This window comes from Python bivittatus, unplaced genomic scaffold (assembly GCF_059951505.1).
Source record: "Python bivittatus isolate LINGU-HERP-01145 unplaced genomic scaffold, Pbiv_v1 ctg000480_np1212, whole genome shotgun sequence".
NCBI lineage: Eukaryota > Metazoa > Chordata > Lepidosauria > Squamata > Pythonidae > Python > Python bivittatus.
This window is the reverse complement of record NW_028277075.1, coordinates 68197042-68224652: the sequence shown is the minus strand read 5'-3', so window position 1 is coordinate 68224652 and position 27611 is coordinate 68197042. Positions and strand designations below refer to the sequence as shown.

The window sequence follows — 27611 nt, the reverse complement described above, 5'->3', positions numbered from 1 at the left end:
CCACCCTTTTGCCGGGGGAGAGCAGGGATTGGCGCACGAGCTCTGCTGATATACTCTGGAAATCTCCTTGGTGTTTCCTGGAGCGGGGATGGAGAGGCGGAGGTGGCCCCGGCTGGCGGGGGTATTATAGGCGAAGGAAAGTCCTCCGCCGCAGCCTAGGGGGCACTTCCGAGCTGGCGGCGGAGCCGGGGAATCGCGCACGGTTTGGCGGCCGGCAAGCGGGGAGAGAGACAAAGAGGGAGGGGGGCAAAGCAAAGGCGCAGAATTAAGTCGGGAGGAAGCTAGCGCAGCCCCTTCTCCTTCGGGCGGGCAGCTCCCGCAGGTTCCAGGGAAAGCCGGGCGAGACAGACAAAGAGCCCGAATCCCCCATGGGGAAAGGCGGGGAGCAAGGCGAAGAATGCGGCGGCGGCGGCGGCGGCGGCGAACGGGAGGCGCCCATTCCCTCGTATACCTGGGAGGAGATCCAGAAGCATAACCTGCGCACGGACAAGTGGTTGGTGATCGAGCGAAAGGTGTACAATATCAGCCAGTGGGTCAAACGGCACCCCGGGGGGATCCGCGTGATCAGTCACTACGCCGGCGAAGATGCCACGGTAAGCCTGGAGCAAATGGCTGCTGCTCCTCCCGTCCCTCGCCCGGGCGCCTGCCCTTTCTCTCACCTGCTGCTGTTAGAAACGCAGCCGCGGGGCTGGGAAATCTGCCGCTCTGGCTGGCGCGCTAAGGACACGCCGGATGGGGCTGCCCGACCTGCGGGGGAAGCTGCCTTTCCGCTGTGCACCGCCGCGGGCTCGGAGTCCCTGCTGCCCCGCCCGAGGGCCCGGTAGCGCTGGGGGAGAAGAGGGGGCGCCTGTGAGCGGAGGATGCGGGCAAACCGTGGCCACGTAGCGCCTGCATCCCTCTCTGCGACCAGGCTGGGGACCCGGGGTGACGCGAGGTCAGCACCGGAGCCGGCTGCCTCTTCCGCTCAAGGGGCCGGCAGTGGCTCCCGTGGCTCCCGGCCGGCTTGCTGCCCCGGGTCCCCCACTCCTCCCACCCCCACCCGAAAAAACACCCCGGCTCCTTGCAATAATAATGGCAGAGTTTTTTTCTTATCAAGCGGCAGCCGAATTTGGCGAACCCAGGGCGTCTCTGCGAATCAGTCAGGTTTCTAAAGCCACAGCCTCAAGAATGGGTTGACTCTCTTAGGAGGTGAACCCACGCAACCTAACCGGGGCTTAAGGATCGCTCCAGGATCGGGGAGAATCCGGGTACCTTGTAGACCAACGGCAGAGGTGCGGGGCCGCTAGCGAGGGCGGTCCACTTGAGCGCGATTCTTGCCGGGCTCTTAGGACCGCTCTAGCAGGGCCGCCGGGCATCAGCCCTGCAGGGAGGAAAGGTAGAAGGGCCCGAGGCTGTCGGCAGAGCCTTCTCTAGGTGGCCAAACGCGAGGTGATGAGGGCAGTAGTGACCCGGGGCTGAAGGACGGGATCTCTGCATCTGCTGAGAAGCATGCTTTTAAATCATCTCCTGTACCCTGATGTCTGGGAGAAGAAGAGCAATTATAGATTTGAATTTTAGCACAGTTTAAGTCCTGGACATGAAAGGCATTGAAGGCATCTCAGTTCCTAAATATATTAGAGCTGACTTATTTATTGGCAAGGGAGGCACTCTAGACATGTTCCTGTTCATTTGTGTCATCTTTATTTTATATGGTCTCGGGCAAAGCCTGAGTATCCAAAACATGCTTTTAGCTTGGCCGGTGAACTCATGCATTCATTTTATGTCTCCTCCTCTTCCTCTTCCCCTTCCCCATCCCCTTCCCCTTCTCCTTCCAGTTTATAGTTATTCCACCTCTCTCTGGTATTTGTCCTGTGCAACACAATAGTTCTATTGTCTTTGTTGTTTCAAGCCACAGTGAAGGCTTTCTAAGGCAACATTTTTAAAAAGTTGAGACACCATGAGCTAAAAGGTCTGAGCTATGGAATTCCATAGAACAAAAGGATTTTTAAAAAACACCACCATTACTTTCTGTGGGACTTTAATTTGGGATGGAGAAGGAAGCAATTTTTAATCACAAGATGTCCCTAACAGACCACTTTTGGGGGCCTGGTTGGAGTAACAGTTTAAAAAAATATTTTGCCCTCCAGAGGCCATAAGAGGCAATGATATTACTAGATGAGCACAGATTAAAAATTTAGGCCTGGGGAGTGGGGTTGTGTGGGGGGGGAATCCTTTTTCTGGGGGGGGTAAGGTGATAAGGGTAGAAATGGCTACATTTTCCCTTGCAGAGTTATATTGCATCAATTTCCTTTTGCAGAAAAAAAGCAAAACATGAATTATAGAAAATCAGTCATTTGGGTATGCTCTGGAGTCCACAAAATGAGGAACACATAAGGCCAATGGGCTCCCCTCCCATCATAAAGCATGGGGCAGTTGCTAATCCTATTTTCCCAAAGATTTATCAATTTCAAAGAGACAGTTTTCACCTGTTTTTTGTTTTCTTTTTAAAGGAAAATCTACCCTACAGTTATATTAAAATGTTCCAGCTCTTCTACCACACAAATCCTTGAATCTTGGAATCATGCTACATTTATATTTGTTAGAGGAGATGGAATTGTCAGTAAACCAGTTTGAATCAGTGGTACAGGAAAGTAAAATGGGCAGTGGCCTTTCTGCCTTCTAATCTTTTTCAGATGAAGTTTCAACAATCTCACCATATCTATTCATAAACATATCCGTTCATAAATAAGCCCCACTAATCCAATAAGGCTTTCTCTCAACTAAGTGTGCTCCAGATTTCAGCCTAAACGTTGCTTCCAATTGGCAATGGGAAGAGAGAGAAGTTTAAGTGGTTCTTCCTCACACTTGCAATCCTATCTCCAGTGTGAGACACCCTCCGGAGTCGATTAGGAGCTGGGGGAGGGGCAGCTGCCAGAAGAGAATGACTGAAAATTGCCACCTTGCCCCTTCAGTTGGAAGATGCTCTCTGTCAAGGAACTGAGTACTAATTAAAGCAGCCAATAGTACACACACCTTTTCTGCAACTGTGTAATTTTATCAAACCACCTTTGAGATTCAGAGTCCTGAAATTAAAACAGCACTTTTCTGACATCAAATTTATTTCCTTCTGCCTCCTATATGTTCAGGGGTTCTGCTACTCATGAAAAACAAAATAGTCCAAGAAAAAAGTGTGAGAGTTGATTCAAGGATAACCCAGATAATAGCAGTGGATCTTGGCTTGATGTGTAGAAATGAGCAAGACATACAGCGAGCTTAGAGCCTGTGATCCAGACTGTTTGGTGGCAGTAGGAATGCAAGCTGAAGTGCACAGGGAAGATGCGACTCATAAAATGCAATGGGAAGAGTCTCTCAGACAGGTGAGGAAGCAAACAGCATTTAATAGAGTCTGTCTGAATGGTGCTAGTTATCTTTGAGGTCTAGGAGTACTACATACACCTTGCAGGCACATGCATCAGGCTTTGTGTTTGCAACATGGTTTGCCATAAACACAGAGGGGTACATAGCAGCAACAGCCGCTGCATGTCCTTAAATGGATTATGGAGAACCAATAGGTGTTGCTTGCTTGTCACTTAACCTATGGTGTGTTATCCAGGGCTACAGAGCTCCTTACAACAGATCCCTTGTATTCCATATCAGTGTTTTACAGCAGAAGTAGATTGTGGAAAGGACTGGTTTTCTTTTCAATGGGCGAGTTAAGTTGCAAGTTACAACCCTATATGCTTCTGTTGAGGAATAAGTTCATTTAACTTAATAGGATGGAATCATAAGTCTAGGATTAGACTAATGTGTTGGGTTTTTTTTAATAAATGGGAGATGGGCAGGGACAAATTTGAAATATAAATAAATAAATGAAATAAAAATGAAATAAATATACAGGTTGAAAGGACAGCAAGCAGACATACAATGGTCCCTCTAATTCAGGGTTTCTTCACCTTTTCAGAACCATGGAACATCAGTTTTTGTTTTTTGTTTTTTAAGAGGAATACCTTGACTGTCTGTTTCAAAGCAAATAAGAGGTCGCTTGATAGGTTCAGCACCTGGCTTGCCCTTGCACAACTCAGTTGCCTGGGTGTGTATGTCTTACACAGGGAGGCCACAGGCAACAGAGCTCCCATGTGCTAGTTGGACATCCAGCCTGAAGGACCATACTTCAAGCTGGGCACTGGAGGTCAGGTGGACTTGTATAGCACATCTGAAAGTTGTTCACAGAACCCTGGTATTCCTTAGGACCTAGTTTAAAAAGCACAGTGCCAAGGAATGTGAAGTCTTGAAGTCTCTAATGGCCAGCTGCAAGATTCCGGGCTGGGACTTTTCCTTCTCTCTCTAGTGAAATTCAGATCATGCAGTCTGTTCCTTTCATCTTCCATCCTTCAGGGGAGTAGAACTTTGGTCATCTCTTCCCTTTACAAGGACACATTTACCCAGGGATATCATGGCTCTTAAGCGGACCCATGTTCATTGTTCTTTGCCTTTGAGCAATGTGCTGAAATAAAATAACCAAATAAGCAGGATTGTAACAATACATCCTATAAGTCCTATTAGAAACAAATTATGGTACTGTATATACAAGTGCTAAGAAGCAGCAGAAATTTAGCATATGTTGGCTGAAGTTCCTAGAATAAATTCCTAACAATGTTCCCATGTCCTTTAATCCACTAGCAAAAAATCCAGTTACTAGGCTCTAATGGTTACTTTTCAGGAGGCTCATATTTTCTCCAGCATTAAATGATGCTGTCCAGTATCTTTTGTGAGGGCCATTGTGATCTGCTAAAAGCTTGTTTGTTTCTTTTGCTGCCTTGCCTGAGAATCTTTTATGTGAAGTTGCTAAGAGCATTTCTGTGGCTCAGCGGTAGGCCTCCACAGCTTCTTTCTGCCAAACTCAGTGTCCATACAAGCTGTCTTCACATCTGTTTGGGGCTTGGGTGATAATGGGTTTTTTCTGGTTTGTACTAATCTCAGAAGAAAATATATATATATAAAAGGCTGCTGATGAGCTAAATGATATTTGGGGGTGGGGTAATGTCACGAAGAGCATATCTGTATTACAGTTACTTACGCTTCCATCCCAACATAATTCTCTTGCAGTTTAAATAAGAATTTAGCCATGCAAATAACAAATCCAACTTTGGCCCCTGAATAATGACTATCAACCATGTGGGAAAGTTGGGGACTGGGGAAAGTTGAAGCCTCCTTTGCAAATGGAAATGAATCAAACCGTGCCTTATTTTAGACCTTTGCTGCATTTTAAAGCTCGAAAATACCCTGCAAATGCATGTGGACCACAGACTACATGTCCTGCAAGAGACAGCCATCTCTCAGGCATGCTTCAGCTTTTCTTGGCAAAGAGAACATCAAATACATTCTTCTAATCAGTTTTATATAGAGCAATGCTATTATGATGTCATGGATGGAGGAGGCAAGGCTTTTGTTGACATCAAATAAAACGGTCCAGCGGAGGCTGCTATGAGCATTTATGTTCATGCTGACCTACAGGTGATCCCACATCCAATACTGGCATCTCTAGCTAAAATAATCATATAGCTGGGTTGCAAAATCTTCTAATCTGAAGTACCACAGTTACTCAAAATGGATGAAACTCAGCTGCATAGACAAAAAGCTGGAACTGGTATATTATAGCTTTCTGTATTTCAGTAGAAACACTGTTTCCAGCACAGCTTCCAGCTGTTAGCAAAAGAAGTTTCCTGAGCTTCACTTTGGTTGATCATTCAGCTTCCACAGCAGCCAAATAGTTCTAAAAGCCCATTTGCAAGACATGAATGTAGCACTGTGCTCCCAGGTGTGTTCCTTAACAACTAGTGTTAAGAGGCATAAAAAGATAAAGACTCCCTTGAGTCTCCTGCTAATTACATGGACATATACCTATAGTTTTCTTCAGCAATAGTATCCAAAAGGTTTGCCATTGCCTTCTTTCATACAGTTACGGAATTGGGCTAAAAAAACTCCAGATGACTACAAAATGATTGCAGAGATGTAGAGAATTCTCCCACTTCTGCCCCCAAGCAGTCACCCCTTTTACAGTAGCCCTGTAGTTTTGTTGGATTTCATTTTTACTTTCAAATCCAGTCTATAACCTTAGTGTTTCCTGGTGGTTTCCTATCCAAGTACTAACCAGGTCCGATCATGCTTCTTGAAACCAGCCAAGCTCAGCTAGTATTGTCACTGAGCTCTATACTGAGAAGCATCCTGCCTCTAATAACAGAGGGAATATAGTCTCATCATAATTAGTAGCTATTGATAGGCTTATTTTTCATAAATTGTTTGATCTCCCTTTAAAACAATCCAAGCTGGAAGCCGTCTGTATATGCTGAGTTAACAAAATTAATTAAGTTTCCTTATGTCATGAACATCCCAAGATGTTCCCAAGATCTAGTACTGTTAAAGAGTGAGAAAAACTCTTCTGTATACATGTTATCTATACGATGTGTGTATATGTATGTATGCACATATAGCATACACACACACAGATATATCCTATGATGCCCTGTTCCCAACTGTCCCATATTCAGAGAGAAAAGAGGGAAATTTGACCTTCTGCTGGACTTTAGCAAAAAATATAAAAGTTGCTGCCTCCAAAAAAAGGGGCAGGGGGACTTTCATTTACCCTATAAAAGGTAGAAAAATTCTTCAAATTCAACTCCTGCAGAAAATACCATCAGTGTGATGCTGTTGCTGTTTCTGGAAGGAAAAGAAGTTCAGCTTTCTCCATAAAGACAATGTAGAATTGTTCTTTCCATTAAGTTATTGATTTGGTAAAATGAATAGCTTTTCCTCCTGATGGTTCCTTTCTTAAAAACGTTTTTCAAAACTAAGTTACTGATAGGCTGATCCTTACCTGAAAGCCCATGTCTCTTCAATTGTTTCGATGACCCCTGTCACCCCAATCTCATCCCTGTAGCTCTGCTCTAAAAGGAAGACTTTATTTAAAAAAATACTGTTTTTTTTTAAATGTGGATTAGACAAGGGCTAGCATAGCAGCCATGCAGTTCTGCACGTGGGGAAGGCTTCAATGAGAAATCTCATTTTAAAATAATAATGCCAAATGTCCATCTACTGCATATAAAGAGACTTTATTTTGGAGAAGGCAAATAACAAAGGAAGACAGCTATCATACAACCCGATTTACAGATGAGAATCAGTAAGTCATTCTAGATGGTTTAACTCTAACCATTTCTCAGCCTGTACTTTCTCACATTTTTATAGGGGTGAAATGTTGCTGGTGAATACTTGCTGTCAGGAGGGGGAATCAGAAATGAATGTCAGAGGTATAATGTAGATAAAATCTCTTTGGAAAGCAATTACTATCCAGCTCTTCTTTCTTATTCTAGGATGCATTTCGGGCCTTTCACCCAGACATCACCTTTGTGCAGAAGTTTCTTAAGCCATTATTGATTGGAGAGCTTGCTCCAGGGGAGCCCAGCCAGGATAGAGACAAGAACGTAAGTAGGGGATGGCTTTCCTTTCTATTAAATGTGAAGACAAAAGAGGGCCTGAAGGAAGGGGCATCACATGAAGCATCTGTGGGAGAGAAGGGGAGAGAAGGATTGAGGCTAAAAAATAGGGTAACAAGAAAATAAAGTGGGAAGGAAGGCAGCACAGCATAGGGAAACTGTGAGGCCAAGAAAAGATACTGAAGAGATAACAAGTGGTGTAAGTTGGAAATCCACTGATGTGTCCTCTTACCTAAAAATATTAGCTGAACTCTTCTCAGGCCATAGACTATTCTGAAGGAAATCCACATATACAGCCTTTACATTAAGAGATTTCAGTAGAGTTGTACAAGTCTTTGAAGGGGTGCTTCATCTTAATAAAGACTCCAATGAAGCAAGCTTTTGAAGAGCAAAGGGATGTGGCCATGTCGCTTCACTTTGCCTCTCTTCTGAACCTTTTTGGGTTTTTTTAAAATAATGTTTATTGAAAACTTTTTAAAAACAATAGTAAAAGTCAATACAAACTAATTTCAGAAAGGAAAATAAAAATAAAGAGAGAATAGAAAGTGCAAGAGAAAAGGGAAAAAAGGAAAGAAGAAAGAGGAAAAAATAAGAAAAAGAGAAAAGAAATATTTAAAGAAGTGACTTCCGATCTTCATCACAAGTACAAATTTAGCAATTCTTCACCCCCTATAAGGTTACATACAAGTATCTCTTCTCCCCATAACCCATCCCTTATCCATACGCAAATCCATAAATCATTGACATTTCAGTCCTGGTGTCAGCAAAAAGTCTGTAAAGGGTTTCCAGAATTTTATAGGAACATGTCTTATTTTAACCTTGGTCAAGTAAACCAACTTTGTACTCCTTCCTTTTGCTTCTAGCAATCTTGATCTTTAATTCATTCAGATGTCATAGGATTTAATCTCTCTTCAGTTTTTCTTTTTCCCATCTCAAAGGCTTCTTCAAGGCTTTAGCAAACCTCTTTTGTAAATCCAGTAAAGAGTCATTATCCAGGTCATTCTTTTGGCTTATCATCTGTATTTCCACTTTAACTGTCATCTCTGTCTTATAATCTACAATTTTGTTTTATTTTCCAGTATTTCCACAATTTCTTTATATTCTAATATTTCTACATCAGATGATGTTTCTTATAGCTCTTTATCCTGTGAATCTTCCAAGGTATTCTCTTTCACATCTGTCACTTCTTCTTTAACATCTTCTGAACATAGTCTATCCATAGAAGCAGACATCATTGCTGACATTGTAGCTGCTAGTTTCTGTCCCCATTCTTCAAATATCTCCTGGAGTATTTCAAATATCATACTATTTTCTGTCATTTTGTCTCAGTGCTGACCAAAAACAAAAGGCAAGCCTGTCTCTTTTTCTTTTATTTTCTCTTTCCTTTTATGCCTGGAATCATTAGTCCCATCTAGTGTCCAATTCCTGAAATCATAAAGTCTCCAATTTCTGTTAGAATTTAAGGTAGACTAAATTTAATTCCCATGAAGGTGCTGTTTATTTATATAATTATTTCAAAAATCTTATAGCAAAAGTCCTAATATTCCAAATTCATCTGATCCCTTAATTCATTTATAACTTTCTTGAATTAAAATCTTATTTAGCTTTTTACCATTTATTTTGAATTCTTTATATTCTTAAGCTTATACTTAATTTTTCTTTTAGTCTGGAATGAAAGTAAGCTCATAAGGTGGCTTTGCAAACTTGTTGTTTTGAAAATCTCTATTAGTTAGATAGGTAATTTCTGAAAGTGATTAGAAAGTAAGGTTAGTGAACCCAGTGTCCTTTGAAAGGCTCCATCATGGATGAGAGCATGATGGCGTCCCTTCATCTCCTGGCATTCAGACCCATGAGAAACCGCTATCCTGTGGGGATAGCAGGAAGCAGCCATCTGGGGCACAAGTGGGAGATCTCCCGTCTTCTCTTTATTTGGAGAGGTTCCATGGGACTGGTCTATTCGCCAGTCCTTCAGTCATGGCTGCAATGTCATCTCTGCTCATTTGGAGATGTGCTATCTCACCATTCCTTACCTGGAAGCTTGTCTTCTGGATCTTCTTCTGATGGTTTCAAAAGTGGAAGTTCCAATTGCAATACTAGAAGTGCAAGGACATTTGTGTGTGCAAAGCAAGTGCAAAAAATTATTCCCTGCATTTCAGCTGTTGATTGAGGCTTTGAGATGATATGAAGCACCTTGATGAGGACCATTGTGTTGCCTTTGAGGTATGAACTTCACTGAGCCAAAGCTCAGCCTCCTCAGATGAGGCTGAGCATGCAGCTGAGATTAGAAACAGTGGTGCAAAGAAAGAGGAGCACTGAATGTAGATTACTCAAGCAAATATTCAGGGAACTTTCATCACCTCTTGTTCCCCCTGCCAGGATTCTGCTCTCTGCCTATTTTCAATTGGCCATTCGTCAAACCCATCAAATATATATATAGGATTGTGCAGGACTTCACATTCCATGGAAAAAAAGGGTGCTCTGAAGTACACATGAGTATGCCTGTAGCATCTGTTGGGAACTCCTTAAATGAAGTGCATCTTTCCCAGGATTGCACTATAACTGTGAAGGAGTGCTCGTGATCCCCAGAGAGAAAAAAAACCTCAGCTGCTTCATGGGGTTGCCAGCAGGCACTATACAGTATGACCACCTCTGGTGCTTTAAAGCACCTTTTCACCTTCAAAACTAAAGTGCTGCACAGCCCTCTGCCTTTTTCCTCATCTTTATGTGATATCAGGCCTGGTTTCTCCCATCTGAAAGCCACCTATGCATGGCCCTTTAGTAACCTGAAGCTTTTCTGAGCTCTGACTTGGAAAGTGGTTTCACAGGCTTGACCCTGCCTCATCTTTCCCATCTGCCCCTTGTCTCCCAGCCATTCAGAATCCCTCAACTCCCAGCTGTTCAGGCTATCAATTATTCAGCCACTCTGCTCTGGTTGACCAGTTCCAAGCAAAAGCCCTTCTGCTCCCTCTTCCTCTTTTTGGAGGGTTGCAATTAGGGCACCAAGCCAACATCTAAACATCACTCTGCAAATGCCCCATTAACCACTTTCAGTATTCCAGACCGAGCAAAGAGGGTGGTGATGCTTATGTGGTGTCAATTGCTTCCTACAGCCTACAGTCGGGTGGAAATATTGAGAAGCATAAAGTAGATCAAGAGATATTTCATTAAATCTTGAATTAGTCCTGACAGTGGCCACAGCAACCACCACTGTTTGCAATGGCAAAATGCTTTAGTACTTAGGCCCCCCAAACTGCATGGTCATGAGTTGAGCTCATCTCAAAGGAGACATTACCTTTTTACCATTTGTGTAGAGAAGTCCATGTATCAAAGAGCCTCCCTAAATGTGTGCCATCTACACCTGAAGGGTGATGCAAAGGAGGTGGGTGAGCACCAAGGTCCCCACTGCCTCTGAATGCAAATAGTCTCCTGTCATTTTTAAAACACTACTCTAGTTTTCATTTAGCAGCCAATGCTAAAAGACAAGAAGAGTTAGAGGTTAAAAAAAGTAGAACTCTGTATTTTGTCCATCCTTGGATCTAGAATGTAGCATTCTGAGAGTATGTGTCTGTATATTATATTAATTATACACTATATTATAATATTAATCTCTGTGTGTATGTTATGTTATATTATATTATACTATATGTAATGATTTCACAGGACAGTTGAAGCAGATAAAGTTATATTGAAGATTTTATAGAATTCTTGCTACACAGTCAAGCATTGAGATCCATGAAATTCAGCACTGGCATGGCAAAGCCGGGTGCGCAGGCTGAAGATTGTGTAAGACGTGAAGCAACCCATTTGGGTATAAAGCACCCATTTCTTTCAATATCTTGTTTTTTCTGCTTTTCAGCCTCAGCTGGTAGAAGATTTCCGTGCCCTGAGAAAGACAGCAGAGGACATGAAGCTATTCAAAGCCAATCCTGTATTTTTCTCCCTTTATTTGGCTCATATCATTGTGATGGAAGTTCTGGCTTGGTTAATGGTATCATATTGTGGGACGAGTTGGAGCATAACTTTTGTACTTTCCATCATCCTCACAGTCTCTCAGGTGAAACTTTGTTTGCTGATGCTGAAAGCTATCCATCTTGATCACATTGTTCATTTGTCATTGAACTCTTTAAATAAATGTGCAGGTTACTTAAACTTCCAGGGAACTGTGCTTTTTGGAGGAGAAAGTGAAAGAAATTATAACTCAAGAAACGAAAAGCAGCTAGTCATTATTAGAAAGATGAATTGTTGTCAATATTTCTTTTGCTTTCACTCCAAATAATTGCAGAAAACAAACTTACATGCTCTTGACTTGCAGTCTTAGTGATTAAAATTATACACCCCCCCTTTTTTTTTGTTGTTGGTTTCTGTCAAGTAAAAGAAAATCCTTCTAGGGCCCCAGCACTGCCCAGGCCTAGAGCATGATAACCCAACATCCTGTGCTCCACACAGTTATGCATGAGTGACCAAGATCAGCTTGCAAGAGTTATGTAGAAGGCCACCTGCACTACTTATCATCTCATGTTAAGTACTGGAGACTAGGAAGCAAGAGAGTCTGGACAGAAGCAGAGAAACTGGAGGAGGTGCAGAAGCCAGGGGTCTGCTCCCTTCCTCTTTCCTTGCTGCTTCAGAGCAGCAATTCACAGGGCAGGGAAAGATGCAGTGACGGGATGGCCAGGCACTGGATGGTCACCCCAAGTGCAGAGATTTCAGTAGCAGGGTTCAAGTAGTATGGAAAAGTATTTAAATGGAAAAATATCTATTCAGACTTTGTTTCCTTTGAGCACGGATGCAATATTTGGAGCTGCAGTACTATATATTGCTTACAAGATTACTGTTAGCAGCGTTCCTTTCTAACACCGTTGACAGAGGCTGCTCCAGGTGTTAGATTGGGACCCATTTATTTGGATTATGAACAGGCAATGTGGAGTTTCAATTCATTTTGTTTCAACCACCCTGACAGCAAAAGCTTACAGAACTCTGAGGGGAAAACATCTATAAATACAGGTGTTTTTGTATAAACCAAGAGTGGGCAACTGTAGTTTAGTTAGTGGTCCCATTAATTAAAATAGAAGTTAAGAAGTAGATCAGTTCTATGATGTTACTGGATGGAGTGGGGGCAGAATTCCTCTCTCCTCTTTCTAGGGAATGAATGGACTTTGTACTTTTCTAGGTTTACTAAGCTGCTGATTTTCTGTAGCTCAGCTTCAGGTAAGCCCAGAGCTGCAAGAAAAGCACTAAAGCCTAGATGTGCAGCTCATGGATTGTGAGATGCCCACCATATGCCCATCTTAAATGTATCTTTGCACTCCTTAATCCTTTCTTTTCTTCCCAGGCCCAGGCTGGGTGGTTGCAGCATGACTTTGGACACCTCTCTGTATTTAAGAAGTCTATATGGAACCATGTAGTTCATAAGTTTGTGATTGGTCACTTGAAGGTAAGGCCTGTACCTGTCAAATTATAAAAGAATAACCCCAACAAGATATAATGAGGCTAGGTGGCCCACTCTTTTCTGAAACAACCTCTGCACCTTTCACAACATCATGACAGGAGGTATCCAGAGGAAAATGGACTTCTTGACTTAGGAAAATTTGGAGAACTAGTTGGTTATACTTCACTCTTAAATTCTAGCTCCAAGCATACCTGATTTGTTTCAGAGGAAGGAATAAGCAAAAATGAAGAATTGGTTTTAGATGGGTTTATATAGAGAACTGTATGTTGGTAACTAGCATTCATAGGTCCCAAACAATATTAAAGAAGAAGAAGAAGCATACCTTTGTTTTCAATAACTGCATCAGCTGTTGCAGATCCAGTAGCTAGATCCAAATTAATATCCATTTGCATGACACAGAAGGAAAGAATTTATAATCCAGAAACCAAAGATGAAAGTTCTAGTTGAGTCTGAGTTATTTACAGTAATTGTCAATAAGCTCCTGAAGGCACAACAAAATAGGGAACATGGCCAATGGTGAGAGATGCTAGGAGTTGTAGTTTACTTATTTATTAGACATTCTGCCTTTCATTCAGGAGCTCATTAATCCAGCAACATTTTGGTTGGACCTGGAGTGGTGGTAGTGGTGGTGACTGCTTAAATGTATAAGGTCACTGTTAAAACTACAAGGATGGAGTTTAGGGTAGACCTCAGGAGGACTTCCTGATTGTACTGTCAACCCATAGAACAGGCTGCTACAAGATATGGTATTTCTTTACTACAGGCCTTCCTTCTGGCAGATCCTGCACTGAACAGGGGATAGACTAGATGACATTTATGGTTAGTTCCAGCTCTATAATTCAATGATCGTACAAGGAACGGAGAAAATGAATGAAGAGAGGTCATCTATTTAAGCTGATTAGAAGAACACTTAGAATAGATTTTTTAAAAAGTCTTCATATAGCATATACAAGTAGTCCTCATTTAGTGACCACAGTTGGGACTGGCAACTTAGTCATTAAGCGAAGAGGTTGTTAAGTGAAACCACAACTGTGGTTATGATCTTATTTCAGCTTTCCTTTGTTTTATAGACCTGCAAAGGACATAAATGAGAGGATTGGTCACAAAGTTACTTTTTCATCACTGTTGTAACTGCGAACGGTCGCTAAACAAGTCAATCACTAAATGAGGTCTACCTGTAATTGTCCTGTAGAATTCACTATCACAAAATGTAATGGCTACTAAATTGGATGGCTTTCAAAGTGGATTAGCTAAATTCAAAGAGGACAGCTCTATCAAGACTATTGGTCTATTAACTGTTGTCTATAAATATTCTTATTTACTCCAGTAGGTTAAATCTTCTGCAAGAAATGTAGGCCGTGTATGTCTAGTTGGAAGGAAGTTGCAGTGAAGTAGTAGCAATGTACTGAATTCAGAGCCTCACTTTTAGTGGAAAGATGTTTATTTTGCATTTTAATACCAATATAGTTAATACATGACCCCCCCAACTAATGCATAAAATCAAACATAATTATCCTGCTTTTCATAATTCTATGAAAATTACAATGCAGTTCTTCAGTGAAAACTGCATATCCAAATGCATACATGAGGAAAGGCTATATACACAAAAGCATATTTAGTGAAAATAGCTTGCAAAGACAGATACATCTGGAAAACAAGTAGTACACAATGAGAAATAAAACACTATAGACTACTGTATGCAGTCCAAATTTTTAAACAGCAGAAAGAGAGTAAGTTTTTTAGGCCATTGTATAATTGATGAAGAATGGGTGTCCTTCCAACCTTGAAGTATTACCTTTTGCAAACATAAAAGCATACAGTATCCATTTCCATTGTCCTTCTGTTTCCAAGCCACTGGTATGGAGGTGAAAAGAACATGAGCATCAACAAAAACAATGAGTCTCCCAGAACAAAAGTAATACGTGAAACAACATCTGTGTAAAAGGGAGCCATTTTAACAGAAGACCATATCATATGACCCAATGATGCATTTTGAGCACAACATCTCCAAAACCCATCAATTTCTTTCTTACAAAGACACATAGATGTCTAGTAGTTGTAAAGTAATAATTATGGTTGAATTAACCATAGTTCCTCATATACAGAAATGTGACACGCAGGTGCCAACATTTCTTCTCTTCATGTTCATAGGCTGGCTATTACCTTATCCTATGCCCTCCTATATTTTTGCATATCTAATTCTATTAATAGTTATTACTGACTTATTGTTGTGTAAAGAACATATTTAATCTTCTGAAGGATTTCTGAAGCACTTAAGGCTAACAGCCCATGTCTAAAGGGCAAAAGATGTCTTAATTAAAGGTGTTATCATTCTGCAATTTTAGCAAATAATGTTTATGTTGCAATCCTCAGATAACAACAACCAGAAAATCATCTTCTAATTCTGTTCAGTGACCTAAAGTGCTGTGTACATTCCACATTCTACCATTGTGCCACTGCATGCCGTGCTTCTTTGGCAGCTCATGTCAAAAGGGGGAGAATTCCTTATGGGGCAGGACTCCTAACATTTGTCTATTTGCACTTGACATCTTACCAAGTATTAGTTGGTTACAGCAGAAGATGCTTTGAGGAAAGAGTTGCAAGGCACTCTATATTTCTTTCGGGTGGTTTCACAAATATTCATCGTATTGGTCATAAACGATGGTCTGTAATAAAAGGCTTGTCCAGCAAGGGGGCAGCACCTCGCTGGCCTTGGCTAATCTCAGAAAGCTAAGCAGGTTCAGATTTGTACTTGGATGGGAGACAAACAGGAAACTGCAGGGTTATAGATTAAGAAATCAGAAGAATCTCAGAAGCAATGGCAAACTACTTCTGTGCTGTTGCCAAAAAAATTAAATGAGTCTGTTTATGAAGTTGCCAAGAGGAAATCTTACATTTTGAATGTGTCTCTTTTGGGGTATTCAAATAATGACATTGACAGCAATAAAAATGGATTCCCCATATGTTTCCATAGGGTGCCTCAGCAAATTGGTGGAATCACCGGCACTTTCAGCACCATGCAAAGCCAAACATCTTCAAGAAAGACCCAGATGTGAACATGCTGCATCTCTTTGTCTTGGGAGATACCCAGCCTGTGGAGGTAAGATGAAAAGTCATGAACTCAAGCCCTTCAATTCCAACCAAATTTCCAGAGGCAGCAGTGACCCAGGAAAATCTAGCCCTCAAGGCAAAAAAATCCACTGATTCCTTGCCTACAGACACGGGCTGATAGAAGTGTGCTCCCTCTTATTCATCATCTCCTGCTCTATCTGCATCACTCTGACGGGGTTCCTCCGAATGACACATTGCAGAGGCTTTTAGCAATTGCCGGTGCTAGCAGATCTCACAGCCATTGTGCAATGCATCATTCTTGTCCAGAATCATATTTCTAGGACCGCCAGCTGAACAGAAAGCTGATTCAGAGAACTGCCTACCTTAGCAGGTATAGTGAAGTGGTCGATCCAGGTGACAAATTAGAAAAGCAGATAGGTGGGGGAAAGGGAGAGGCCTCAGTATTATGTCCAGTATGGTAGGTCGCCACACTAGCTGCTTTTCACTTTGCGTTAAGGACAATCTGTTGACAGAGCAAATCTGTTGAAGCAAAACCAGCATATATTCCTTAGGCTAGACATTTGTTTACTTGTTTTCTATTACAATAAAACCACTACCCAAATTTTATGTAAAAATAGTTCTTGTGCCCTTTCTGCGAACATTGACAATCTTATTTTACACTTTGAGGAATGTATTTTGATACAAGCATTGAAGTCTATTCTGTCACATGGATAATATTTCACTTATACAGACTCAGAGACCGTTTTGCCACATATCTATTCCTAAACTGTGGTTAAAATCTCTTAACTATTTGGCAGGATGATGTCCTGATGACCAACTTTTCCTGGGATGAGACAGCCTACTTTGGAATGGTTTTATATCTAATGACATGGCATGGTAGACCTCAGAGATGCAAGATTTATTCTGCTTATTCTTGGAAACCCAAGTTCCATTATTCATTGCCTGATGCAAAATACATACCTTAGAACTAAAGAATTCAGAGTCCAGAAATTCCAGATCCCAAACTAAAAACTGTTCATATCCTTTCCCCAATCTAGTTTCCCCAGACTATCTTTATTTCAGCAATAAGAAACATTTTGGTATCTATCTCATTATTAAATAAACTGAGAATCAAAGAACCTTGCCCATTTACTGCAAATCTTGCAGCAATGTACCAGGAGACCCAGATACATCTACCTTCTGTTTACACTTCCTCTAAGAAAGCTAGATATGACTTTGAGTTTTGCCTTGAATAGGTCAGCAAGGAAACGTAACAATATCATGTGGTTCTATAGAATGGCGTATTTCCTATGGACAATGCTAGAAGAGTGTGCTCCTGCGATAGATGGTGTCCTTGAGGGACATTTTGCTCTTCTCCAGAACAATAATGAACTTCAACTAGGAAAATCAGAAGCTTCCTGTCATAACTGATTCCATCTAGAAACCCAGGCCATGGTTGCTACAGCAACTCTGAGAGTGCAACATATGCCAGTGCATATTAAGTGAATACTGCAGTAAAATCTAAAATATGTTTATATTGTAACTAGGTAAATAAATTCCACAAGATGTGATATTCATGTATTGAATTGAACCCCAGTAAGAACAAGTTGGTGAACCAGTTAAAAGAAGCAGATCACAATAGTCTAATAATAATGAAGGTTAGGTCAGCCTTCAGGTAGGCCAGGTCATGGAACAGACAATACAAGGACCCCCGGAACTGTACTTTCTTCTTATAGAGTATAATAACAGAATCTTGAAAACCTGCCAGAGTTTCCCTCCACCCCTCCTATACCAAACAGAGTCAAGGTGGGGGTTTTTTGAATCTCCTTCATACACCTTCTCCTTTCTCAGGACTCAGGTGTTGTCTACTTTATCGTAGTGGTTCTTTCATTCCTTCTTCAAAATTATTTGTTTTCCTCAGTGGGCTGCTTCAATAAAAAATGTTTTGATGAAATCATCCCATGAAAGCAGATCCATGAAGTAGCTTGGTACTTTGACTTATCTGGAGTGGGGCAGCCATGCCACTTCTTTGATAGCTTCACTTTGCCATCTGCTATGAAGGGAAGCAGCCAGCTGAGGTAGATTAGCCATTCCACAAAGCTTCATGAGGTTTTGCTTATCACTTACAAGGTGTTGCTTTGAGTGTCAAGGATGATCAGGTCACCTCCAGTGCTCAAAGAAAAGCACCAAGAAAGATCCCTCCTGCTTTGCTCGGGTCTAATAATAATGTGTTAGCCTTGTTTTCTTATATCGGTTGTTGTTGTTGTTGTTGTTGTTGTTATTATTATTTTGTGAGGCTACCCCCTCTGTAATATGGCACCCACTAAACTTCAGTTCTTTCAAGAAGTAAACTGTTTTAATCAAAAAGGTTGAAATCTCTGGAATTTGTCTCAAATAGCACAAAGCTGTATGAGATTTCTGTTATTTTAAATTTAGAAACGTGAATGTTTTAGGACTACAATTCCTAGAATTTTAACTGAGTACGGCCAACAGGTACGATAAATTATGTATCAAAATTAATATATTTAAATTCCCCAGTTTCATTAATCCCTTGTTTTTTCTGCTGTTCTTCTAACTTCAATGGTATATATCTAATGTATTTTTTATTGTCTTGAATACAATAATTATCAGCACTGAGAAGTTTTTTGTCTTCTTCAGTATGGAAAGAAGAAGCTGAAATATTTCCCTTATAACCATCAGCACGAATACTTCTTTTTCAGTAAGTATAGTTCTGAATAAGGAAGGGAGGAACTGATGCTTATTTCCTGCTTAAAGAAAGCTCTTATTTTTCCATAAGCAGTCCTCAGCACAGGTATCACAGTCTCAATTCACTGTTGTTTTTCCCTATATGTTAAAACTGGTTGTAAATAGAAGCCCTATCTCCTTCCAAAATAGCCTGGTGGTATCTCAAATTTTCTGGGACGTGGGCACATCTGAAAGTCTCAGAGCTCACTCATGGAAATTGGCTGACTTGGTGATCACAAAATGGCCGTCATGACAAGCACAAATACAGTAGTTGCTGGGCACAGTTAGTGCATTTTGAATTTCAAATATTTCACACTCACAATAGATGAGTTGTTGTCCTGACCATATTTGAATGTTCTGACACCGTTGCAATCATTTCTGGAGGATTTTAGAGCATGAAACAGCCCTACTTTGAAATGGTTGGATCAGCACTGAAACATTTCCTGTAAGATCAGAACAATGGTTGCAGATTTGGGATAGAGCATTTTGAACTGGAAGCAATATTTTGAGCTGGAAACGTTTTAAATGTGAAGCCTTTTGCAGAGTACAATGGAACACCCATCGAATACCCTTACAATTCCCTCAGCCACTGCACATGTTCCTTATTAACTTAATCTTATCCTACTGTTCTCTTTCTGGACAGATGGACGCACTTCCAGACCCAGTGCAGGGCTGCATGTTTATTGCCATGTTTATTGCCTAAGGATGTCTAGAATACCTATGCAGAGCATTCCTGTAAATAGTTGGTGCTAGAGATTAATATTGCCTTCGGCATTCTCATTTTCCTTTTTATCAATTAAATAAAATTTTAAAAATTAAAGAAGTAGGTCAGGAGCCTTGTGGGCAAGAGGGGAGATGTCTATGGGCACATTGGTTCCCAGACGGTATCATGCTGGTGACCCAAGTCCTGATCGTTGTAATAGCTTAAGATATTGGGCTGAACACAGATCCAAGACAGCATTTCTTATCATATACTTCCTCAAAGAGAGTGTGCTTCACTGCAGACATGTATTTTTATGTTGTTTTTCAGTCCCAGGACACCATTCTATGCTTTGTATTGCCTGCTTCCCCTAATGCATTTTGTTTTATTTACAGTTTTCCCACCTCTCCTTATTCCAGTCTATTTCCAAATGCAAATCTTCATGACAATGTTCAAACACAAGTTCTGGGTGGTAAGTGAAAGATCCCACATGCCGTGTATTGCGTTCATTTCAGTGCATTTTATTGCAATCGAATGCTCTCACCACCTGAAGAAGTTCTCAGCAGAGGAGGTGAAGCAATGTCTCTGTGCATATTTTTTGGAAAAGAAATAATTGCTGGCATAGGGAGAAAGGACATATAGCACTTGCTGTGTATAATGTTTTCCTTGTCTCCTAGGACCTGGCATGGGCCTTCAGTTACTATATACGCTACTTTATCACCTACATTCCATTCTATGGATTTCTTGGATCCCTAGTTCTCCTCACCTTTGTCAGGTAGGGTTAGCTACTAAAACACTCAAAAGGCACCTCTTCCAGTGTATAACGCTCTGAGAAGTTGAAGACCAGACCAGCTACAGAATCTCTACTTCTATACAGATCTACCCAATGTTTGTGCTCAAGAAGACCATATTGTAACTGACTGATATAGGTAGTCCTCGCTTAACGATGGTAATTGGGACTGGCAACTCTGTTGCTAAGCGATGCAGTTGTAAAGCACGATATCACGTGACTGTGCTGACTTATGACAGCAATTGCAGCAGCCTCGGTCACCATGGTTAGGCAAATCCTGCATGGTCGTAGCATCCCATTGGTATGTGATTCCCATTTGCGACCTCCTGCCAGCTTCCCCACTGACTTTGCTTGTTGGAAGCTGGCAGTGAAGGTCACAAATGGTGATCACGTGACCATGGGATGCTGTGATGGCTGCAACTACAAGTACCTGTCATAACTCCCCCTCACTCAGTGCTGTCGTAACTTCAAATGGTCATTGAATGAGTGGTTGTTCAGCGAGGACTACCTGTACTTACTTCAGCTATAGGCATTCTGTGCAGTAGCACCTATCTAGTGGAATACACTTCCAGCAGTAATTTGATGGGCCTCCAATGCGGAGTATTTTGTTGGAACTTCCCCCCCACCCCACCCCCAGGACTTTCCTCAATTTTGTCAATTGTTCTAATATTTATTTATCATTGATTGATTTCATCTGATTTGATTTGTGTGGCTGCCCATCTTGCCATAGCAACTTTAGGTAGCTAACAACGTATTAAAACACAATCTGCAATGATGTCAAAACAGTATTAAAAAAAAGAAAGGCAGCTGAGGTAAAATCCAATATACAATGAATTCAGAACCGCAACCATCTGATTTCAACTTACCATCAAGCCTCCAAGCCCAGGAACATTCATGACTTTAACATTTTTGAGAAGGGTGGCAGAGTTGGGGCCAATCATATCTTGACAGGTATGGTATTCCAAAGGCTAGATGTTACAACAGAAAGGCCTTGACATTAATCAATGCTGCTGAACAGATGGGTGGAAGTAATTTCCAACATATAACCCTTGCCTACTGTTAATTAGACTCTAAAAATCTCTTTTTCCTCCCAGGCCTTGAGTTAGAATGTTTCGGGGGGGGTCGGAGGCTTTTAGTTGGGGATGATGTAGACTACAGTGTATTGTTCCTTCAGATGATTGCTGTGTTATTATATAATGGGGTGTGTATGTATGTGTCTGTGTGTATCAATATATCTATATCTGTCTTTTTTTAATCTTGTGAAGCCACCCAGAGTAATTTCAGAAGTGGGAGACAAATAAATAAATAAAATAAAGGCAAATTACCCATAAGTGAAGAATGACATGTCTACAAAATGTGGGAAGTTCAAGATTGTTCAGAGAAGAATTTTGCCCTATTACCAAATTATTGGACATAAACCTAACCGTTGACCCTTTTGTTGCTCATCACTTCTCTAGATTATAGCTTTCAGGCTTTTGAGCTCAATCCTCCCTCCCTCCCTCTCTCTCTCTCTCTTTACAAAGGTTTATGGAAAGCCATTGGTTTGTTTGGGTTACTCAGATGAATCATATTCCAATGGAAATTGACAATGAGAAGCACAGAGATTGGCTCAGCTCTCAGGTAAACATAATTTACTGAAATCTCATGCCTATCTGGGAATTAGTGTCACTGAGCACAGTGAAATATGCTTGGGAAGCAATAGTGGATGACTGTAAAAAGAAATTTAAAAAAAAAATTGAAACTGATTTAAATAAAGGCTCTGATTTAAGAATGGTTTGGGATGCAAGTAAAGCTTTTATTAGAGGCTATTTGATACAACATAATACTGAACTTAAGAGGAAGAGGCAAGAGGAAACACAAAATATTCTGGATGAGATAAAAAGAAAAGAAGAAAATTAAAAACATTTCCAGGGAAGATAAATGTCTCTCAACAAATTAAGCTTTTACAGCAACAGCCATCTATGTTAACAATGAGAAATGGAAATAAAAATGAACTACGTAAAACAAAAATATTTTGAATTTGTGAATAAACCAGGGAAATGGCTAGCATATAAACTGAGAAAAGTAAGAGAAACAAAAATGATATTGAAACTTCAAGAAGGAGCTACTGTATTAATGGATAATGCAGCTATGCAAAAAGCATTTCATCGCTATTAATCCAATTTGTATAAAGGACATGACATTTCCTTGGAGAACAGAGATGAATATCTTAGAAAATAAAATTTACCAAGGATTACAGAGAAACAAAGACAAATTATGAATGGACCTATAACAATAAGGGATATTTTGAAAGCTATAAAAAAGATTAAACCAGGAAAGGTGCCTGGACCAGATGGATTATCATATTTGTACTATAAATTTTTGAGGATGAACTTTTACAACCTCTACAAAATACTATGACTCTATCCTGCAGGGAGGAAAGAGGCCAGAGAGTTGGAAAGAAGCCAGTATAGCATTAATACCCAAAGAGGGACAAGATTTGACTCTAACAAGAAATTACAATATCACTCTTGAATAATGACTATAAGTTTTTCACAATGATTTTAGCTGAAAGAGCCCTGTGTTCTTAAGACAGTTAAAAGGCACACACATTTTGTCTGAAATTATAAGCAAGTGTTTATTGAAATAATACATAGAGAGATAAAAGAAGATAGGCACATAAAAGGTTAAAGATTCATTCAAACTGAACTTGGCTCCCGGGGATTACATGAACAACATGTAAGGCCGTTGGTTGGTTTATTTGTTTGCAGTGAAATGGTATGTCATTTCCTTTGTCTTTGGACTTCTGAGTCTAGACTAAATCCCTGGGATTCCCTAGGGTCTCCCATCCAAATCAAATCTGACCCTGCTTAGCTTAGCTGTTTTGAGATCAGCAAGTTTGGCTGATTGCTACCATTGCTATGACAGACAGGCTCATAACTGCTGACCGGCCTACACTTCAGCTGAGCAGTTACGCAAATACAAACACCATCTAAAAGTTTTTAATGATCAGGCATGTGTAGTATGCATATTAACATAATTCAGAGTGGCAGATCTGGCGATAGAACAATGCAACTTGGGATGGGATGGGATGGGATGGGATGGGATGGGATGGGATGGGATGGGATGGGATGGGAGCTGATTCACCTTTGTAGCTCACCAGTCAGGATGGGAGCATGTTTTCAGGAAGAATCCATTTCTCTATGTTATGAAGGCCTGCCAAAATGCCAAACCAATCATTCCATTGTACGGCTGATCCAGCATTTGAATTCTCAAGAACTTTTCATCAGATGAGATGCCACGGAAAATCAGAGAATGGGGGAAGAAGCAACATTTTCCAAAACGCAGGACCTGTGATTATAAGATTTTCAATTTAGACTAAGACTGAAAATGGAGATTGCAGACTGAATGAATTAGTCACTATTAGATACTGCAGATATCGGTTTAGGCTGGCATCCTGAGACAAAGGAATGATGATTGATCTCTTTTTATGAAAACATGAAGCTGGCTATAATTCAAATCTACATTGAAGTGCTTGCCACTGCTTTGTTCCAGATGTTAAGTTTTAGACATTACCAAAAGAATAAAGTTATGAATTCTAACTTAATCTCTTTTCAAATCCAGATTTATTGGGACTCACTATTACCTTTCTTTCACAGTTGGTAGCTACCTGCAATATTGAGCAGTCTTTTTTCAATGACTGGTTCAGTGGACATCTAAACTTTCAAATAGAGCACCAGTAAGTATTGTGTTTGGATCTGAAGGAATGTTGGTAGTGAGAATAGATACACAAGACTAAATAGTCACTCTGGAGAAACTAGAATAAGAAAAAATGTTGGCTAACAGCAGCAACCATAGAATTCAGTGTGGTACAAGCATATGCAGTACACACAAAAGCATTGCACACCGTTCTAGTGGTCTGCCATATAAAACATCCAACTATTCCATCTATTTAGAGATGGAAAGGCCAACCAGCTCCCCCCCCGCGCCCCCCTCCCCCGAAACATGGAGCTTAAAATACCCATCTTTCCAAAGCCTTTAAGTTATTGCTATCTTCTGGAAAAATTGAAAAAATAAAAAAATATGAAATATTTCCTTATAGTTTTAGCTTAAAGTATATATAAATAATACAAGTGTATAAAATGTTCTGGATGGATATTTTGTATAAAATGTCCTGGATGGATAAGATGGAGATGGAGATGGAGATAGAGATGAGAGAGAGGGTAAAAAAATTTGGGCTGCACCCAAGACTTTCAGGGTCAAGCCCACAGTAGGGCATCAACGTAATGCATTTGTATCTTAGATGCTGAAGTAGCACAGTTCATCATATCACTTCAGGATTCTGCTGTCTCATTTGGCTGTTGAATAGACCAGGCCCTATTTATTTCCATAAGTAAAGGCCAGGGCATTGTGTGTCCTCCAGAACTGCTGCTCCTGAGCTTTCCTCATGCTTTCTCCTTCTGTTTTTCTTTGAGCTTGTTTCCCACAATGCCACGCCACAACTACCACAAGATAGCACCGTTGGTAAAGTCCCTGTGTGCCAAGTATGAAGTCCCTTATGAAGAAAAAACTCTTCTGAAAGCATTTGCAGATATTGTTGGGTAAGAGGCCTAGTAGGCACTGCCAATCTATTTATCCTTTAGTGAATATAGAGAAGCCAGTACGACTTCATAACACCAGCCAGCCATCTTCATATACAGCATGTTTTATCCCAGAAAACTGGCTTCCACTTGCAGAAATGCAGTATAGAGTAATACTTTGTATGCTGATAGATCTAGGAATTCTCTGTATTTGTTACGAGGGTTTGCTATGAATTCAAGCTTGGGAGGAAAGCTCAGGTTGGCTCACACAAGGGAATGTCCCACCGGTCTTCTGTTATAACACTGGAATCTCACACCTCTCTTCTTGTTCTTTAGATCCCTAAAGAAATCTGGAGCACTCTGGTTGGATGCTTACCTCCATAAATGAAGCTGGATTTCAGTGAAGAGAATGAGTTAGCAAAGGGGAGGGTTGGGGAAAGGGGTAATATGTATTCTTCTTGTCTGATTTCAGTCTGTATGTGTATACACAGTTGGAAAGAAGTTTCCTGTACTGTATTGTCAAACTGAAGCTGAGGCAGATTGAGGGAACCTATTTTAAATCAGAAGGACTTTCAGATGTGTCAGATACTGGAAAAAAAAAAAATCAATCTTAACAGGGTGGCTCAGAAGGTTGGGGCCTTTTGAAAAGAACAGATGGAGGGTGAAAGAAGGAGCAAGATGATCTTTGTTTCTCCTCCTAAATCTTACTGTTGTAGTTCCAGCTCTGTCTCTTACACCAGGGATTTTCAAACTTTTTCAGGCCTTGGGACCTTCAGTTAAAAAAAAAAATCCCCACAACCCCAGATTAAGAGGTAAAGCAATCACTCATCATAAGTACAAATGCCCCCACACTGAGGGCTGGAGATTTTGAATGTCTGCCAACCAGCCCCACTCTTTCCACTAGAAAGATTGTTGTGGACAACCCTGGCTGTGTTTAAGTGAACCGTTTGTGTGTTTGCTTCTTTGTTTTGGTTTTGTGTTTTGCCCTTAGGCCCTCATGGAACCCTGGAGTTCTGTAGAACACCGTTTGAAAAGACCTGGCAGAGCTGGTGGCTCACGTGGAGTCCAGCTATCTATCTGACCCACAACCAATACAGGACGTATAGCTGGTTCTTTCAAAGAATTAACTGTAAATCAAATTTAGGGCTCATTCTCCTTAATAATGGTGGTACTAGAGAGGACGAAAAGGTGAGGTATGTTTAATCATGGGAATAATATCTAAATTATCAGGTGAAAATGCTTACGTTCTATCTAAGGGAACAAATTTCACACATGGATCTTTTTGATTTTTTAAAATCCAATAACTAAGTATGGTCAGGCATCTGATCTTTCTCCTTTTCACCTTATCTTCAGGTGAAGATGCTTACATTCTAAGATAACAAATATCAGGCATGTTTTTTTCTTAATTTAAAAAATTCAGATAACAAAGCATCGCCCCTTATCTAATGGAGCTTTCTCCTCTCAGCTTCCAATAAGAAGAATGTGAAGACATAGCTGCAAGCAGTTTTCTCAGAATTTTGATAAAAACCCTCCTGGGGATCTGCATATATCTATATGCATACGTTTCCTGAATTTCCTCTACCTCTTCTTGTCACACTGTTTGAACAAAACTTAATGTACTTCATTTATGCTGAGTTTCTTGCAGGTTAGTTCCAATTCTCTCGTCAGTGGAACATCACAAAACCGTACCATGCCTGTTCACATTAGATCAACTAGCCTAAACCAACCTTGGGCCATGTGTGTATCCCTAAGTAGATCCCTAACTAGACAAGAGATATGCATGTGAATGTCTGTTGCATGCGTGATCCACCAGCCATTGCTATAGACGGACAGCTCCACTTACAAAATGGATTTTAGAATGAGCAAAATGAAAGCTGTATTTGTCATTCCCCATGCTTAAACAGCTGATTAGTACTAGAGATTCTGTAAATGGGACAGTACATTTACATTTTACACTAGGGCCACAAGTTTGTGTGCTGCATCATTGGTCAGTTCAGAGTCACAATTTCTACAAGAGCTCGCATAAAACCAAGAATCGTATTTGCTTTAAAGAGAGAGCTCGTAAAGATTTGCTTCAGGTTCCATACATAGTAATTCTTATCTACTGTTGTGTACAGAATTGCAATCAAGATCACCAGCATTTTTTTCCTCCTCTTAATCAGTCTCATCTATCTTATAGTTATCTAATTAATTGGGAGATAGATTTTTTAAGAAGCCTCTTACAGTCCATGATCAAAGTTTTAAAAGGACCAACAGTAGAGAAACTTTGTCAGATAGTGTGATAGACAGCCATTGCCTTAAATCTGACTGCAGCCACCCTGATGTGTTTTCTAAAAAGAAAATAATACAAGCTCTCTCTAGCTTTATTCCTGATGTGAAATTCCAGAGGCCTTTTAAGAATTACTTTAATCAGTGACAATTCATGACAACAGTTTGTCTTTTTGTATACTGACACTTGCCTTTGTTTTCTGTGGTCATTTAGATAATTCCTCTGTTAATTTTGCTAATTAAAAATGTTCATATATGAAGCTTAAAAAGCAATCCTAAAAAAACCAACAACAAAAAACCCAGTGCTATATCACATCAGATGCTCAATTTCTGGAAGCAATCCAGTTGCACGTGATATGTTTGGAGCTCTTTTTCCTAATTTATTTCTTATCTCTGCTGAGAATTGTGCCCCTCTCAGTGCAGGGAACCCCTACTTGCTGGGGACAAAAAGGCAGTCTGAATGATTACAAAAGTAAGCCCTAATCATTTGGTTACATAGCTCTTGACCACATCTGAAATTGTCTCAGATTGCTGCTGGCACCTAGTTAGAGCCTTAGACAGTTTAGGACAGTGTTTTCCAAAC

At 40.6% G+C, this 27611-nt stretch overlaps 1 protein-coding gene across 1 annotated transcript; it reads left to right on the top strand.

Moving 5' to 3' along the window:
* Positions 1–27611, top strand: LOC103050551 (acyl-CoA 6-desaturase). The gene is made up of 12 exons (XM_007426541.3): positions 1–593; positions 7347–7457; positions 11326–11523; positions 12799–12900; positions 15890–16015; positions 18625–18685; positions 19807–19883; positions 20089–20186; positions 21725–21821; positions 23840–23919; positions 24656–24781; positions 25097–27611. The coding sequence occupies exons 1-12, from the start codon at positions 369–371 to the stop codon at positions 25146–25148; spliced, it is 1353 nt and encodes a 450-aa protein (XP_007426603.1). The 5' UTR covers positions 1–368; the 3' UTR covers positions 25149–27611.